The sequence below is a fragment of the Rhinopithecus bieti genome, unplaced genomic scaffold (genome assembly GCF_001698545.2).
Source record: "Rhinopithecus bieti isolate Rb0 unplaced genomic scaffold, ASM169854v2 scaffold_9690, whole genome shotgun sequence".
Taxonomy (NCBI): Eukaryota; Metazoa; Chordata; class Mammalia; order Primates; family Cercopithecidae; genus Rhinopithecus; species Rhinopithecus bieti.
This window is the reverse complement of record NW_016806622.1, coordinates 1,363,573-1,380,707: the sequence shown is the minus strand read 5'-3', so window position 1 is coordinate 1,380,707 and position 17,135 is coordinate 1,363,573. Positions and strand designations below refer to the sequence as shown.

Below are 17,135 nucleotides of genomic sequence, written 5' to 3'. Positions count from 1 at the left end.
CCAAATGCACAAAGTAAGGTACTGGTGACTGATCCTAAAAGATGGAGATGTATAATCTGCCAAAGAATTCAAAAGAGCTATTTTAAGCAAGCTCAGCAAATTTCAAGAAAACGTAGAGAAACAATCCAGAAATTTATCAGGGAGAATGAAATAATAAAAAAACAAACAAACAGAAATCCTACAGCAAGAAAATACAATGAACAAAATGAAAAATGCAATAAAGAACATCAACAGAAGAATTGATCATGGAGAAGAATTTGTGAGCTTGAGACAGGCTATTTGAAAATATAGAGTCAGGAAGCAAAAAGAAAAAAGGATGGAAAGAAATGAAGCTTATGGGACAACATCAAAAAACAAATATTTGGGTCACTGCAGTTCAAGTAGAGAAAGACAACAGGACAGAAAGCTTATTTAAAGAAATAATAGCAGAAAATTCCCAAACCTGAAGAAAGCAATACATATCCACATATAGGAAGGTCAAAGGTTACCAATCAGATTCAATCTAAATGACCCTGCCCTAAGACATATTATATTCAAACTCAAAAGTCAAAGACAAAGAGAAAATCCTAAAAGCAGCAAAGTAGCAAGAGTAAAGAGGCAAATAACATAGAAGGGAGTTCCATTATGGTTAGGAGCAGACTTCTAAGCAGAAATCTCACAGGCTAGGATCACTAAAAAGTCAGGAAACAACAGATGCTGGAGAGGATGTGGAGAAATAGGAATACTTTTACACTGTTGGTGGGAGTGTAAATTAGTTCAACATTGTGGAAGACAATGTAGCAATTCCTCAAGGATCTAGAACTAGAAATAACATTTGACTCAGCAAGCCCATTACTGAGTATATGCCCAAAGGATTATAAATCATTCTACCATAAAGACATATGCACACATACATTTATTGCAGCATTGTTCACAACAGCAAAGACTTGGAACCAACCCAAATGCCCATCAATGATAGACTGGATAAAGGAAATGTGTCACATATACACCATGGAATATTATGCAGCCATAGAAAAGGATGAGTTCATGTCCTTTGCAGGGACATGGATGAAGCTAGAAACCATCATTCTCAACAAACTAACACAAGAACAGAAAACCAAACACCACACGTTCTCACTCATAAGTGGGAGTTGAACAATGAGAACACATGGACACAGGGAGGGGAACATTACACACTGGGGCCTGTTGGGGACTGGGGGGCTAGGGGAGGGATAGCATTAGGAGAAATACCTAATGTAATTGACAGGTTGATGGGTGCAGCAAACCACTATGGCATGTGTATACCTATGTAACAAACCTGCATGTTCTGCACATGTACCCCAGAACTTAAAGTATAATTAAACAACAACAACAACAACAACAACAACAACAACAACAACAACAACAAAAAGGAATCTCACAGGCCAGGAGGGAACGCAATGATATAGTCAAAGTACTGAAGGAAAACAGTTGTGACATCGAAATTTAGAACATCAAATATTCAGAAGGTGGAAGGAGATCAAGTGTGGAGTTTGTTTGTTTAGTAATCAATGATAATCCGTTATTAGTTTAAAATAACCTGCCATAACTGTAAGACTTTTTCTTGTAAGCCTGATGGTAACCACAAAGGAAAAAAATCTATAATAAATACACTAAAAATAAAAAGGTGTCAAAACATGCTATCAGAGAAAATAATTTAACCAATAAGGAAGACACTGAAATAAGATAAAAGGATCTAAAAAACAAATAGAAAACAATTAGCAAAATGGAAGTAGTAATTTCCTACCTATCAATAGTTCCTACCTATCAATGTAAATGGATTGATTCTCCAATTATAAGACAGAGTGGTTAAATGGATTACAAAATCCAATTATATGCTGCCTGAAAGAGATTAACTTCACCTATAAGATACAAATAGATGGAAAGGAAGGGGTGGAAAAACATATTCCATGCAAACTGAAATTGTAAGACAGCAGGAGAAGCTATACTTATATCAGCTAAAATAGACTTTACATCAAAAAGTGTAAAAGGAGACAAGGTCATAATGATAAAGGGGTCAACTCAGCAAGATGTTACAACAATTGTAAATACATATGCACACTGAACATGGCAGAAAATATATAAAGCAAATAACAATAATCTGAAGGAAGAGAGACTGCAACACAATAATAATAGAGGATTTCGAAATTATACTTTCAGCAATGGACAGATTATTCAGACAGAAAATCAACAAAGAAATAGCAGATTTAAACTGCAGTCTAGACCAAAGACACCTAACAGATGTTTACAGAACATTCCATTTAACAGCTGCAGAAAACACATTCTCATCAACTGCAGATGGAACATTCTCTAAGACAGATAATATTTAGGCCACAAAAACAGTCTTAAAAAATTTAAAACCAAAATTATATCAAGTATCTTTTCTGACCACAATGACATAAAACTAGAAATTAATAATAGCAGAAACTCTGGAAATATTAATTAAACATGCTCCTGAACAACCACTGGGTTAATGGAATTAAAAGAGTAATTTAAAAAAGTTAAGACAAATGAAAATGGANTTTTTTTTTTTTTTAAATAAACAAAATCAACAAACCTTTAGCTAGACTAGGTAAAAAAGCTGACTCAAATAAATAAAATCAGAGATAAAAAAGGTGACATTACAATTGATAACACAGAAATACAAAGAATCATGAGACTACTACGAACAATTATACGCCAATAAATTGAAAAACCTAGAAGAAATGAATTCCTGTACCACATTACCTCACAAGACTGAATTATGAATAAACGGAAAACCTAAACAGGCCAGTAATGAGAAAGGAGACTTGAATCAGTAATAAAAAGTCTCCTATCAAAGAAAGACCCTGGACCTGATGGAATCACTGCTGAATTCTACCAATAGTTACAGAAGAACTAATACCAATTCTTCTCAAAGTATTTCAAAAAATTGAAGAGGAAGAAATTTTTCCTAACTTATTCTATGAGGCCAGCATTACACTGATACCAAAAATAGACAAAAAAGGAAAACTACAGGCCAATATCACTGAAGAACAGATGGAAAAACTGTGAACAAAATACTACAAAACTGAATTTAACAGCACATTTAAAAGATAATTCACCATGATAAAGTGGGATTTATCCCAGGAATACAAGAATGGTTCAACATAAACAAATCAATAAACATGACATACCACATTAACAAAACAATGAAAAAAGTCATACAATCACTTCAACAGATGCAGAAAAATCATGACAGAGTTCAATATCTCTTCATGATAAAAACTCTTAATTAGGTATAGAAGTGATATGCCTCAACACAATAAAGGCCACATACAACGAACCCACTGCTAACGTGATACTAAATGGGGAAAAGCTGAAAGCCTTTTACTCTAATATCTGGAACAGGATAAGGATGTCCCCTTTTGCCACTTTTATTCAACATAGTACTGGAAGTTCTAGCTAGAGCTATTCAGCAAAAGAGAAAAATAAAACATAATAGGAAAGGAGAAAGTTAAATTGTCTATATTTGTAGATGATATGATCCTATATACAGAAAACCCTAAGGAATCCATCCAAAACTGTTACAACTAATAAAAAACTCAGTAAAGTTGTAGGATACAAAATCAGCATTAAAAAAAGTAGTATCACTATATGTTAATAGCAAACTATCTAAAAATGACACAAAGAAAAAAATCTCATTTATTACCAAAAAAATACCTAGAAATAAATGTAACCAAGGAGGTGTCAGAAAATGAAATGAATTTGAGGTGTCTCTCAAATGAAAACGATAAATCATTAATGAAAGAAATTGAAGAAGACACAAATGGAAAGATATGCATGTTCATGGATTGGAAGAATATTGTTATGATGTCCATATTGCACAAAGTGATCCACAGATGTAATGGGATATCTATCAAAATACCAAGGACATTCTTTGCAAAAGTAGATTAAAAATAATCTTCACATTTGTATGGAAGCCCAAAAGACCCTGTATAGCCAAAGCAATCTTGAGCAAAAAGAGCAAATCTGGAGACATCATACCATCTGCCTCCAAAATATATTACAAAAGTATAGTAACCAAAATAACATGCTACTGGCATAGAAACAGACAACAGGCCAATAGAACAGAGAACCCAGAGATAAATCCACGCATATACAGCCAACTGATTTTTGACAAAAGTACCAAGAACATATGTTGGGGAAAGGATAGTCCTTCTTCAATAGTGGTGCTGGGAAAACTGAATGAATATCTATCTATATGTTGAAGAAAGAAACTAGATCTCCTGTCTCTCATCATATATAAGAATCAATTCAGAATGAGTTAAGGATGTAAATATTAAGACTTGAAACCATGAAACTACTAGAAAACAAGATAGGGGAAATGCTTCATAACATTGGTCAGGACAAGGAATTTTTGGATAAGACCTTAAAAGCACAACCAAAAAGACCAAAAATAAATAAATGGAATTACAACTAAAGTAAAAGGAAATCATCAATAAAGAGACAACCTACAGAATGGCAGAAATATTTGCAAACTATACATCTGACATATGGTTAATATCCAAAATATATAAGAAACTCAAACAACTCAAAAGCAAAAAAAAAAAACCCAAACAACCCAATTAAAATATAGGCAAAAGACCTGAACAGACATTTCTCAAAAGAAGACATACACATGGCCAACAGATATATGAAAAAAAAGTTCAATATTACTAATAATCAAGGATATGCAAATCAAAACCACAGTGAGGTATTGCCTCATCCCAATCAAAATGGCTTACCAAGAAGGCAGAAAAGAACTTCTTGGCAAGGATGTGGACAAAAGGGAATCCTTTTACACTGTTGGTGGAAATATACAGAAAACAGTATGAGGGTTCCTCAACAAAGCAAAAATAGAACTACTATAAGATCCAGCAGTCCTACTGCTGGGTATATACCCAAAGGAAATTAAATGAGTATGTCCAAGAAATATCTGCATTCCCATATTTACTGCAGCACCTTCCACAACAGCCAAGATATGGAACCAACCTAACAGTCTATCAACAGAAGAACGGATCAAGAAAATTTGGTATAAAGTCACAATGGAATATTCTTCAGTTATTAAAAAAAAAAAAAAAATCCTAGCATCCTACCATTTGGAACAATATGGATGAACCCAAAGGACATTATAAACCAGGCACAGAAAGACAAATACTGCATGATCTCATATGCAGAATCTTAAAAAGGTGATCTCTTAGAAGTAGAAAGTATAATGGTGGTTATTGGAGGCTGGGGTGTTTAGCAGAGAGAAGGAAATGGGGAAATCTTGGTCAGATGACATAATGACAGATGGCAGGAATAAATTTCAACAGCTCTATTGTACAGCAAGGTGACTATAGTTAAAGACAATGTATTGTATTCTTAAAAAACATAAAATTTGTGGATATTATGTGCTATCACCACAAAAACAATTTAACTATGTGAGGTAGTACATTTGAGAGCTAGATTTAACCATTCCACAATGTATATATACTTCAAAACATCATTGTATTGTATATAATAAACACATAAAATGTTATCTGTGCATTTAAAAAAATATAAAAAAGCTTACATTATAGAAAAAAGAGAATACTACTTTTAAAAGTAGGCTTTTAGTTTAGTTTTACATTTCTGTCTCTCTTACCTCTTGATCTTTTTTAGTTTTCTTTCTAGAGCCTCAAATTCATCCAAATCATTCTTTTCTTTTAATTTCAATTCCATTTCTTCTTTTTCTGTTCGTAGTTGTTCATAGTCTAATACCAGATTATCATAGTCTGCACGAAGTGAGTTCAACTCACTTTCTATATTCTCCTATTATAAACAAGAACAGATTTTCCAATCAGAAAATTCATATATTTTTTGTTTCCTTAACAAAATTTGGATTATTTAAATAACTAATTTAACTTTGATTTGATATCTTTCTAAAGGTCTACATTTTGGCAAACTAGCTAACTTAGAATAGCTAGTTTGAAAGAAGGAGAATTTTAAAAATATATCAATAAATTGTATGTTTGCCTGTGCCTGACAGGAAATTTTGATCATAAATCCTCAAGCCCCTCAGTAATAAAACTGATAATTTAATTCCCCAATCTAACTAAATCCTATTTTATGTCTCAGATGCTTCTGAATTCAAGAACGGAAACAGAGATATTATTTATTGATTTCTAAAGCTAATGATAACTGTTTTACTATACTTAAAGAGGCCTATTTCTATGTTCTATATTATTATAAGAAAAGAGATAAACCATGAGTTTAAAAGATACTTTTCCACACCAGAGATTGTAAAAAAAAAAACCAAGAAACTTCTAATGTATGTCTTAGGAATACAAAAACATTTTGTCAATAATACTTCATAGGAATTAACTAACAATAATAAGGAGCACTGCAATTATATTCTAAAATTCAAATGAAAATTTCTTTACTACTTTATACAACTATACATCTTTAAACACAAGCAATATACAAAGTAAACAAGGAATCTAAACTTATTGATGTATTCACCAAAATTACCTCTCCCTGATGTATTATTCTAAACAGTATAAATGTCTGACAATTGACACTTTTAAAATCAGTCTTGTCACCCTCATGAAGTTTACCAAGGCAAAACAGAAACTTTACAAACATCATGAATACTAAGATCTGCTAGTAAAGAGCTAGAAGCAAAGGTTTAGCTGCTAGCACATGTCTGCCTTATGAAATTTTTAGTCTTCCTCTAGGTGCCTGATGGTTATAGAGTAGAAATGTAAAGACAGAAGCCTTTATTAGAGCCAAAATCATTACTAAAATTAAATGAGAACAAGTAACAACAATATCTAATAACAAAAGAATTTTAAAAAGTGTAAAAGCATTATAAGCTGTAAAATACATTAAGTTACCTGATTTAGTAGCTTTGCTGCTGGATTCCATTCTATCTCATTTAATGTATCAAGAGTGTTACTGAAAACATCAGACTCTGAACAGACAGCTATAATTAGAGAAAAAAAATTTGTCCATAAACATGTTTACCAAGTTTCCTAAGTCAAATTAAAGATTACTAAAAAAATTCTTATCAGAGATACTAAGAACTTCAAATTAACTAATATGTGCTCAGAGTATGAATACCAAAAGTACATTAATAGATATGGTGATTTATATTATTGTATGAATTAAGATGACCACTGGTTCGAATTAGTGACACAATTCAGGATCCTTAATGAAATACAGGTTAAAAGGACAAATTCTGAATTTGAGATTTGATCATTATAAGTAGATTTTAAATGCCCCCCCAACAGACTGTACTATTGAAGAAATAATTTTGACACAGATTCCTATGTCAATGCCACTCTTTTAAGATTAGCAAAGGCAGATGCCATATAACTAATATTTTAATTGAATAATTAGAACAAAAATAAAAACACCTGTCTCACGTGTGTTTCAACTAGTGCATCATTCTTAAGAGAATCAGAGTAAAGAACTTATGATTACTTTATATTTATTTATTTATTTTTGAGACAGTTTCACTGTTGTCGCCCAGGCTGGAGTGCAGTGGATCTTGGCTCACTGCAAGCTCTGCCTCCCAGGTTCAAGTGATTCTCCTGCCTCAGCCTCCCAAGTAGCTGGGATTACAGGCGCCTGTAACCACGCACAGCTAATTTTTTTGTATTTTTAGAATTACTTATTTTAAATAATAATCTCCATTGTAATCACATTTGAAATACACAGTATTTAAACATGTTTATCACATTAACTGAGCTATAAACATAGTTTCCCTTTATAAGGATGCTTTTATAATTAAACACAGTTCCACTTGAAAAAAGCACTCACATTCATCAATTTCCCCTAATAAATTTATAGACGGCTTGTGTGTTTTTGTTGTTATATTTGTTGGCATATTAAATTGATCTGCATAGTTTGAGTTCTTCATTTTGTTAATTTTGCCAAGACACCAAGTAACTCTTCGTTTTCTTTTAGCCTAGGAAGAAATTAAAATTATGTCATATAGATCTGTATTCAAACACAATAAAACAAGGGAACTAGTTTTTATTTTGACTTGGTAGAATTCTTATTAAGCCTAGTTTAAATTTTACTAGTCTAAGGATATTCCTTTAAAAAAAAAAATCAAACTCTTGACTCTTTACTTCACTCTAACTACAGTTTTCTTTATTTCCTACTTTGTCCTCCTCATGATTTATCCACTCCTTCCTCAGCACTTCAGGGACCCATCTCCTGGTTCTTTCCTTACCCAGCTGCTGTACTTCCTACTCACCCTGGTTTCTCTTCCTGTGCCTGCCTCTTAAGTATGTTTTTCCAGGTTTCATAGTCACCATTCTTCTTGTCTCTTTACTCAGTGCAAGTATCATCTCATCTTATTTCACTCTCTCAGCAACCCTAGGGTTGCAATCATATCTGAAATACACAACCCTAAGGTTGTTGAGAGAGTCAAATAAGATGAGATGATACTTGTATCGAGTATCAACCTTACTACATCTTTTTAACAGATGAGCTGGGTGCCCAACAAGTTTGGAGAAGTTGTGTAAGGTTGTATAGCCAATTGGTGGCTGAGCCCATGTCTATTACTTAAGAGCCTTTCCATGCAACCATTCCATCACATTTTCTCTTAAGATTACTTGTTGTCCCCAGAATATACTGCATACTGTCATGCCTGAGTGCTGTTCTTCTGCTTGAAAAAGCCCCATCATATATAAATCCTCCAATAACCTTCAGTTTAATGCTAGTTACTACCAAAGCCACACCTGGACCTTATCATTATCTGAAAGTCATAAACCTAGACTTCTTGCTCTTATCGCTGTTGCTATCCTTCCAAATCATTAATTTAGTTGATCCCACTATAGCTATTTAGCTTATCAGGGGCTATTTAGCTCTGTTCCTTGTTGCATGGCTTTTTTTTGTTGTTGCCATCTCTCTCTTGGTTCTCACCCTCTCATCTTAGATTCCATAGATCACGGTAATCATGTTTGAAATTTGAGGTCAACGTTCTCAAATTATTTGACCCATTCTCTGTCCCTTACATGTATCCCACATGGCACACTCAAATGACACTGTGTTCAAGACATTTATCAGCCTCCTGAGCACTGTCAGAGCCACACAGCCAGAAGACTGGCTGACAAGATAAACCAGATCTTTAAAGCTGGTTGGCAATATTCCCTTCCCCCTTGTCAGCTTTCTTTTTCATTACCTACAAAGGCTAGCCTATTTCAAACCCTTAGTATCTCTGTAAACTTATGACTCTCCCATCACCTGCCATCTCAGGAGAAAAATTAAACCTATTTCACAAAGAAAGTATAAACCTAAACTCCTAAGAGTACTACCTGCACAGAGGCCTATCCTTTCCTCTGTGTTTGTTCCAATTCAAGAGGTGTTTCTCCTATGGTAGTCCAACTCTTTCTACTATATTCAAGATCCCATCCATCTAGGCCACCTCAACACACTACAAGATGGCTTTCACAACCCTACTACTTAATAACTCAAATCACGTTTGCAAATAAGCTGTGTTTCCAAATGCAAATAACTTTTTGTCCATCTTTATCTTATTTAACTTCTCAGCAGAATATGACACTGCTGAACACTACTTCCCTGAAATATTCTCTCCCCTTAGCTACTATATTCACTAGGTTTTATTCTTAACTCTAGAGCTAAACCTGGGCTTCTTTACAAATTCTTCTTTTTCTGCCTTACCCAATTGGAGTTTTGCCTTCTGTTACTTTGCCTTCTGTTGCCTTCTCTGAACATGCAACCAGAACAAACTTTAATTTGGATCTGTAGTAGTTAATGCCCAAATTGATATTTATATCTCAAATCTTCTACCTAATATTCACACGTTTGCATTTTCAACTGCCTGACATCTCAAACAAAAGAAATCCCAAATAAAACACCCACCATTTCCACTGCTCTTTATTCAGTGTTCCTTAATCAATATTGTTACCAGCTACCCAGGAACCCAAGGAATTGCTTGCAAGTCATTCTGGACACCTCCTCCTCCCTTTCTCTGCCCTCAACATCCAAACAACCACAAAGTCCTGCTAAGTTTACTTTCCAAACACTTCTATAATTTATCCAATTCACTCCAACTCCAGAGTCAGTCTTTGCAGGCCCAAGCAATCTGATGTGCACAGCATCTACATCTTTCTCAACTATAATTCTGATGTCACACGCAAGGCTGTTCTTTGTTGTTAGCAAAACGTCACATTCAAATCCCTCAAGGGGGTTTAAAACGCCCCTGCTACTAGAACATCTTAAGTGCAAGGAATGCATCATGTTTCTTCACAACTCCAAGCTTTTGCATATGTAGGTCTCTTTTGAAACATTCTTCTCTAGGTCTTTCATTGGGCTATTTCCTGCTCACCACTCAACCAATAGTTCCTGATTGTCTTCTGTATATCAATGTACATAATGCTTATTCATATTAATAATGTACATTAGTTGAGAATATGCGGTGTGGAAAGTGCTGTGTTGAACTAATTCTACCTATTATCTCTTTTAATTCTCAAACAACACTTATGAGGTGAGTATCAAGCTCTTCCACACTGCTACTTCCACAGGAAAAAGCAGCAAAGTGAATTCAAGAAATTGTCTAAGGCCAAGAGTTAGGAAATGACAGATTTAAATCCAGGCAGTCTAGCTCCAGAGATCATCCTCTTATCCATGACACCCTCACACCCCCAAAAGTCTATTGAATAAATTCCTACTCAATTAAAGACAAACAAACAAACAAAAAAACATAAACAAAGTCAGAATTTTGTTCACTATGTTGTTTTTATTTTCTTTCAGCAGACTCTACATTGACACAATTATGTTGTTTTATATTCTACACCAATTTTCCTGAGATTAATATTTCTGTTTAAGTATAAAATAATATTTCCACATATTCTAGAAACCTGTGGCTTCCAATCACCTAGTTTCTTTAGAATTTATTAAGCAGCATATTGCAAATAAATTATTTAAATAAACTCCAAACTTGTTGAATTAGAATCTCTACAAGTGAGAATCAGAAATTGGTATTTTTAATGAATCTCTTAGGTACTGTGAAAACACAAAATCTTCTGGGTTTCTTGAAAATACTGTATCAAAGGATAGAAAGTGCATACTACATAATAAACATATAGAAATATCAATTCTATTCTCTGTACATCAAGTTTAAGCTGTCATCTTTTAATTTTACCTTTAATTCCTGTTGTGATGTGAGGGAAGAAGAGGTCACCAGCATCCGTGTTAAGTTTTCAATTTTCTCATTCTGTACTTTCTGAAGCAAATCTTTTTCTTCCAAAAGTTGGGCCAATTGGTCTTTTTCCATTGCCTGAGCTCGCGTCTCTAAAGAAACCTATAGAATGCAATATTGGATTATGTTAATAATAAATGTGGTTAAGTTTTAAAACCTTAAAAGTAGCATAAAAGAATAAAATATTACATTTATATATGAACTATAAGAATTTTAATTTCAGTGAAATAAAATTTACTCTAACTACAGAACACCAAAATTCAGTTACCATAAGCAATAATTTCTCACTTACAATAAAATACACATTTCTTCTCATGTAATTATTCTATATACCATGTATAAGACAACAATGCTGTTATAATAACTCTATTAATTGTCTAAGAAGATATGAATAGTCAGAAGTCATAAAACAAAGACTTGAATTCCGATAGTAAAGATAGAGATGTTCTCACAAGATTACCATTTGGTATTTTAGCTCATTTTAAAAAAGATCACTAATGCATGACTTTTTACAAAATATGGGACCATGATGGTTAAAACAAATGAGTAATTATGCTATATTATTAGATTGCAATCTAAGGGTTAGAAGAATTCAGGATAACATGAAAATACAGAAAGTGGTTCTAAGTAACTCTGTAGTTTCTCTTTTAACCGAATTCATATATATTTGTGAAAATTTTAAGAAATACCTCTACTTGACCCATTTGATAATCTCAGATTTTGCCCTTTGAAAATAAAAAACAAAATCTAAAATAATTTCAAGAACCAAATCTTATAATTTATAGTNGATAGTAAAGATAGAGATGTTCTCACAAGATTACCATTTGGTATTTTAGCTCATTTTAAAAAAGATCACTAATGCATGACTTTTTACAAAATATGGGACCATGATGGTTAAAACAAATGAGTAATTATGCTATATTATTAGATTGCAATCTAAGGGTTAGAAGAATTCAGGATAACATGAAAATACAGAAAGTGGTTCTAAGTAACTCTGTAGTTTCTCTTTTTAACCGAATTCATATATATTTGTGAAAAATTTTAAGAAATACCTCTACTTGACCCATTTGATAATCTCAGATTTTGCCCTTTGAAAATAAAAAACAAAATCTAAAATAATTTCAAGAACCAAATCTTATAATTTATAGTAAATTAAACTAAAATTTTTATGAGTGGATTTCTTCTTGTTTAAAAATGATTTAAAACTTAAGTTGTAGCAACTCAGATATTCAGGAATGAATAGTCTCTGAGCATTTGGGCAGGTCTCCATTCTAAATTGGTTCTTTCTATTTAATGAAATAAATGATTCATACATACCTCCTCTAATTGTTTTTTAAGATCCATTATTTCTTTTCTATACCTTTTCAGGAGAGCTTCATCAGTTGATACCTCATTAACATAAGGAGTATTCTTCATATATTTAGCAGTACTGGCAAACTGGAAACAAAATACAAAAGTGCTAAGTGTTCAACACTTAAAAAAAATTCGAATTTAATTAGTAATATTTAGCTTTCTTATATTCAAGTTTAAAAAACATCAATACTCTTTCCAGCTGGCTTAATACTTTTGAACAAAGGGAACATTCTATGTCCTTACAACAATGCTCTGTAACTTACCCTGGCTGATAGTCTTCAGGAGAATAAACAAAGATATATTGAGAGAACTTAAAAACATCAGCTTATTGGAATCCCATTTACCCCTCAAGGTCCAGTGCTAACACTTCCTCTACTCTGAAGTTTTGCTTCTAGCCAAAGATAACTCTCCTTCCTTTAAACTCTATACTAGTTATTAACCACTTAACTACTAAAATTATGTTGCAAGACAAGTGTTATGTGTCTTGTCACAGAATTCATTAATTCTGTTAAGCTAGGGACACTAGTTTCTCTTTGCACCTCTGATAGTACCTTGATCTGGTGCTCAACATCTATTTAAAGCAATGTTTCTCAGAGTACAAGTACCATAAGTAACTTTAGGTGGGTATCCGAAGGTGACCATTAGATAACACTGAATCCTTCATTGAGAAAGCTACCCTGCTGACATTTCTCATTTTTCTTGAGACATAGTTTTGCTCTTGTTGCCTAGGCTGGAGTGCAATGGCACGATCTCGGCTCACTGCAACCTCTGCCTCCTGGGTTCAAGCGATTCTCGTGCCTCAACCTCCCCAGTAGCTGGAATTACAGGCACGTGCTACCACACCTGGCTAATTTTGTATTTTTAGTAGAGAAAGGGTTTCTCTATGTTGGTCAGGCTGGTTCCTTTCCTTTTTAAAATAGAAAATGTAGGCCTTAGGCTCAGAGCAAATGAAGGCAACAGTTAACTACCAGGAATTTCAGAATTATTTTGTTATACAGACAGACACACAATTTTTTTGTTACCTTCTATTTGTGGCAAGTAATAATAGTTTCCTATTGATAGGACTAATATTAAAGTTTCCTTTTACAATAAATTAAGTACAAAAAGAGAGTTATTTAAAAAAATATCAAGTCAATTTCAGTAAAATAGTGTTGGATGTGGCAAAAACTGTGAGGGTAAGATACAAATAATTGAAGTGTGGCAAAATTAAATTAAGAAATGCTATTTAGTAGACAACATATCGATTGTAACAGGTGTGTTAATTTAAAAAACTTTGCTTAATTTTAGTAATTTTTTCTGCTTCAAGTTGATCTTCCCCCATATTAAGCTGAGATAAAAATCAAACTCACCTGGAGAGTAGTAAGGGTTTCATCAAAAGATACTGGAGTAATTGTGCAGATAATACGTGTCTTTGCGTTTCCTCCCAAGGAATTCTGGAGAATTCGTGTTAACTTGCTATCTCGATAATTTATGAAACCGCTTAGCAAGGAATAAGTTTATGGGCGAAAAAGATTGAGAATGTTTATATAACAAAGTAGTTGGTTTTTAATGCAGAACTCTTAAATCAGCCACAGTTTCAAAAATTAGTTTACAGGTTATATGAGGCAGATTAAAACTACTAACTAAAAAATATTTAAAACAGAAAGTAAATTCAATAGATTATAGTTGTATGTATTAGCTTTTGAATATATGGAAAAAATCAGTACATTTGAGTGTCATTGAAATATTGCAATGTTCAACCTAATGAAAAAGGTAAGAATTAGTAGGTAAGTACACAACGGGATAAACTTACCCAACCTGTCCATCACTAAGTTTCTTGATCACTTGTCCCAAAATAAATAAGCTTCGATTTATATTACAGCCTTCCTTGAGTCGCACACCTGCATTTATTAAACAAATACGAAAACCAAACTTGACTCCTTTTCTAGATGATAAACTTATTTATCACTAAGTTAATGAGAGAAATTGGAGGGCAGATGCTAAAGTCTATGCCCTCGTTTAGAGATGAGCCCATCTTTAATATCAGTGGTAGAAGGAGCTCTTTCCCTATTGGTCCCACTTCAAGTGAACCTGAGAAAATAGTAAAAGAAAAAAATGAAGAGGGAGGGAAGAATGTGGGGAAAAAAGACCTCTTTCCTGAAAGAGCTTCTCTAGCTCTTCGGTTCAAATCAATTTTTTTTTTCCAACATCGAAATATAGGCAACTATGAACTTATAAGCAAATTAACGTCTAATTTCTCATTTTTAAATTGTTAATATGCTTACATGGTTCAAAAAGTTTTTTAAAAAAAAGTACACTTTGAAAAAGCTCCCTTCCACTTTTATCCCATATTCAACCAGTTCCTATATCTCTGCCAGGACACCACTGTCATTATTCTTTAGAGATTTTTAAAAATACAAGTTCATATATATTTATTTCCTTCTTTCTTCACTGATATCAATAGTAACAGACCATACATACTATTTTGCACTTTGCTTTTTTTCACTTGGCAACCTATCTTGGAAAAATTTCCGTATTGGTAAACATTGATCTTTTTCATTCTTTCTTAAAGTATAAAATTCCATTTTACGGCTGCATCAGACTTCATTCACCCACCCCATCCATCCCGTTGAAGGACATGTAGGTTTTCAATCTACTGCCTATACAAAAAAAAATTGCAAAAAATAACTTTGAACAGATGTTATTTCACAGGTGCATTAATTAGCTACTGCTGTAACATTACTACCTAACCAACCAGCTAACACAAGCATTTATTTTTTGTTCACAGGTCTGAGGAGGGACTGGTTTGGTGGATGTAGGCTAGGCTCAGTTGAGTGGCTCTACAACAGGCTGCAGGACGAGCTCAAGTCTGTTGAACAAACTTCTAATCTTCCTTGGATCAGCAGCTCTTTTAATGGCAAGAGTGCAGGTGCAAGCTAAACCATTTAAGCCTTATGAACTATTCACTTATATCTTTGCCCAGTTTTTTGTTGGTTTCTTTTAAACTTTTAAGGCATCTGGACTTTGTATCAGTTACAAAAGGGTTTTCCCACTGTAAGTTGACTTCCAATAATTTTTATAGTTTTTTTAATATTGAAATTTTTGAGCCACTTTTAATGCATTCCTTGGTATATGATATATGGATAATTTTTTTTTCCCAAATGGCCATCAATTAATGAATAATCTATCTTTTCTTCACATATTTGAAGGACCATTTTTATTGTATTCTAACTTCCGTATGTATTCAGGACTCTTGATGGATTTTCTATTCTATTCCACCAGGCTGACAATTCACATAGTTTTATTACTATGGCATTATAATATGTTTTACTATCTTATAGTAAGAGAGTAAAATCTTAAATTCCACTTTCTGCTTTTTGGAATTTTCCCGGCTACTCTCGTCTGTTTTTATGTTTCCGTACAAATTTTAAAATCATCTTACCTAGTTTAAACATGAAAATGTACTCTTCATATTTTTATTACGATTGTGTTAAATCTAGAAATTAACCCAGAGGCCTCATATCCTTGTGATTTTGAATCTTCTACATCTAAGTATGCTTTTCCATTTTTTCAAGTATTTGTTTGTGTCCTTCAAGCCTGATTTACAAGTTTTCTTAGGCCGGGTGTGGTGGCTCACACCTGTAATCCCAGAACTTTGGGAGGCCGAGGTGGGTGGATCACTTGAGGCCAAGAGTTGAAGACCAGCCCAGGCAACATGGTGAAACTCTGTCTCTACTAAAAATACAAAAATTAGCTGGGCGTGGTGACGCATGTCTGTAATCCCAGCTACTTGGGTGGCTGAGGCACGAGAACTGCTTGAGCCCAGGAGGTGGAGGTTGCATTGAGCTGAGATCGTGCCACTGCAGTCCAGCCTGGGAGACATAGTGACAGTCTGCCTCAAAAAAATTAAAACGAAACAAAACAAAACAAAACATTTTCTTTATATCAGTCTTGTACAAATCTTTGTTGAGTTTCTTCCCAGGTATCACATCTTTTAGGTTATTATAAACGGAGTCTTTCTGTCTACTAAATATTTTAACTGGTTTTTGTTTATTAATATTTTAACTTTCTAAAATTAAATTAGTATCTGTATATTAATTTTGTACCCCACTATCTTTCTTAATTTCCTTATTTTGAAAGTTTAAATGGCTTTTATGGAATTCTCATGGGCTTTCCTGCTGTACAATACCATCAATTGTATAATTTTCATTTTTTAATTGATGCTATTGTAGACTAAAATAAAAACCATATACAGATGCTGATTTCTATGTTAAAAGACTTTTATCAGAAAATCATCATTATTGAATATTATTAATAATGAATATAATTACTTTATCAATTTCTAAAAATGCCTGGTAATACTTTTTAATTCTGTAAAACAGGAAGACGCTAAGACTAACATATTTCATGAGTTTTAATTACCTTCAGCTCCTGTTTGAGCAGCTCTTTCACTGCCTGCAAGATCAACCAAATTCTGTAAGATAGATAAAAATAAATCTTTAGGGCAGATAATCTGAAATAATAAAATTCAAACTACTGAAAGAATATTTTTAATACATGGTATATCAGAATATTCTATCTGTATCCA

At 33.2% G+C, this 17,135-nt stretch overlaps 1 protein-coding gene across 1 annotated transcript in view; it reads right to left on the bottom strand.

The window, feature by feature from the left end:
- Positions 1–17,135, bottom strand: part of CENPE (centromere protein E) — a 91,520-nt gene that overhangs the window by 66,190 nt on the left and 8,195 nt on the right. The window contains 9 exon segments of the mRNA XM_017877094.1: positions 5,645–5,667; positions 5,670–5,811; positions 6,876–6,964; positions 7,804–7,951; positions 11,159–11,317; positions 12,533–12,652; positions 13,918–14,047; positions 14,361–14,448; positions 16,970–17,021. Coding sequence (XP_017732583.1) covers positions 5,645–5,667; positions 5,670–5,811; positions 6,876–6,964; positions 7,804–7,951; positions 11,159–11,317; positions 12,533–12,652; positions 13,918–14,047; positions 14,361–14,448; positions 16,970–17,021 — 951 coding nt within the window.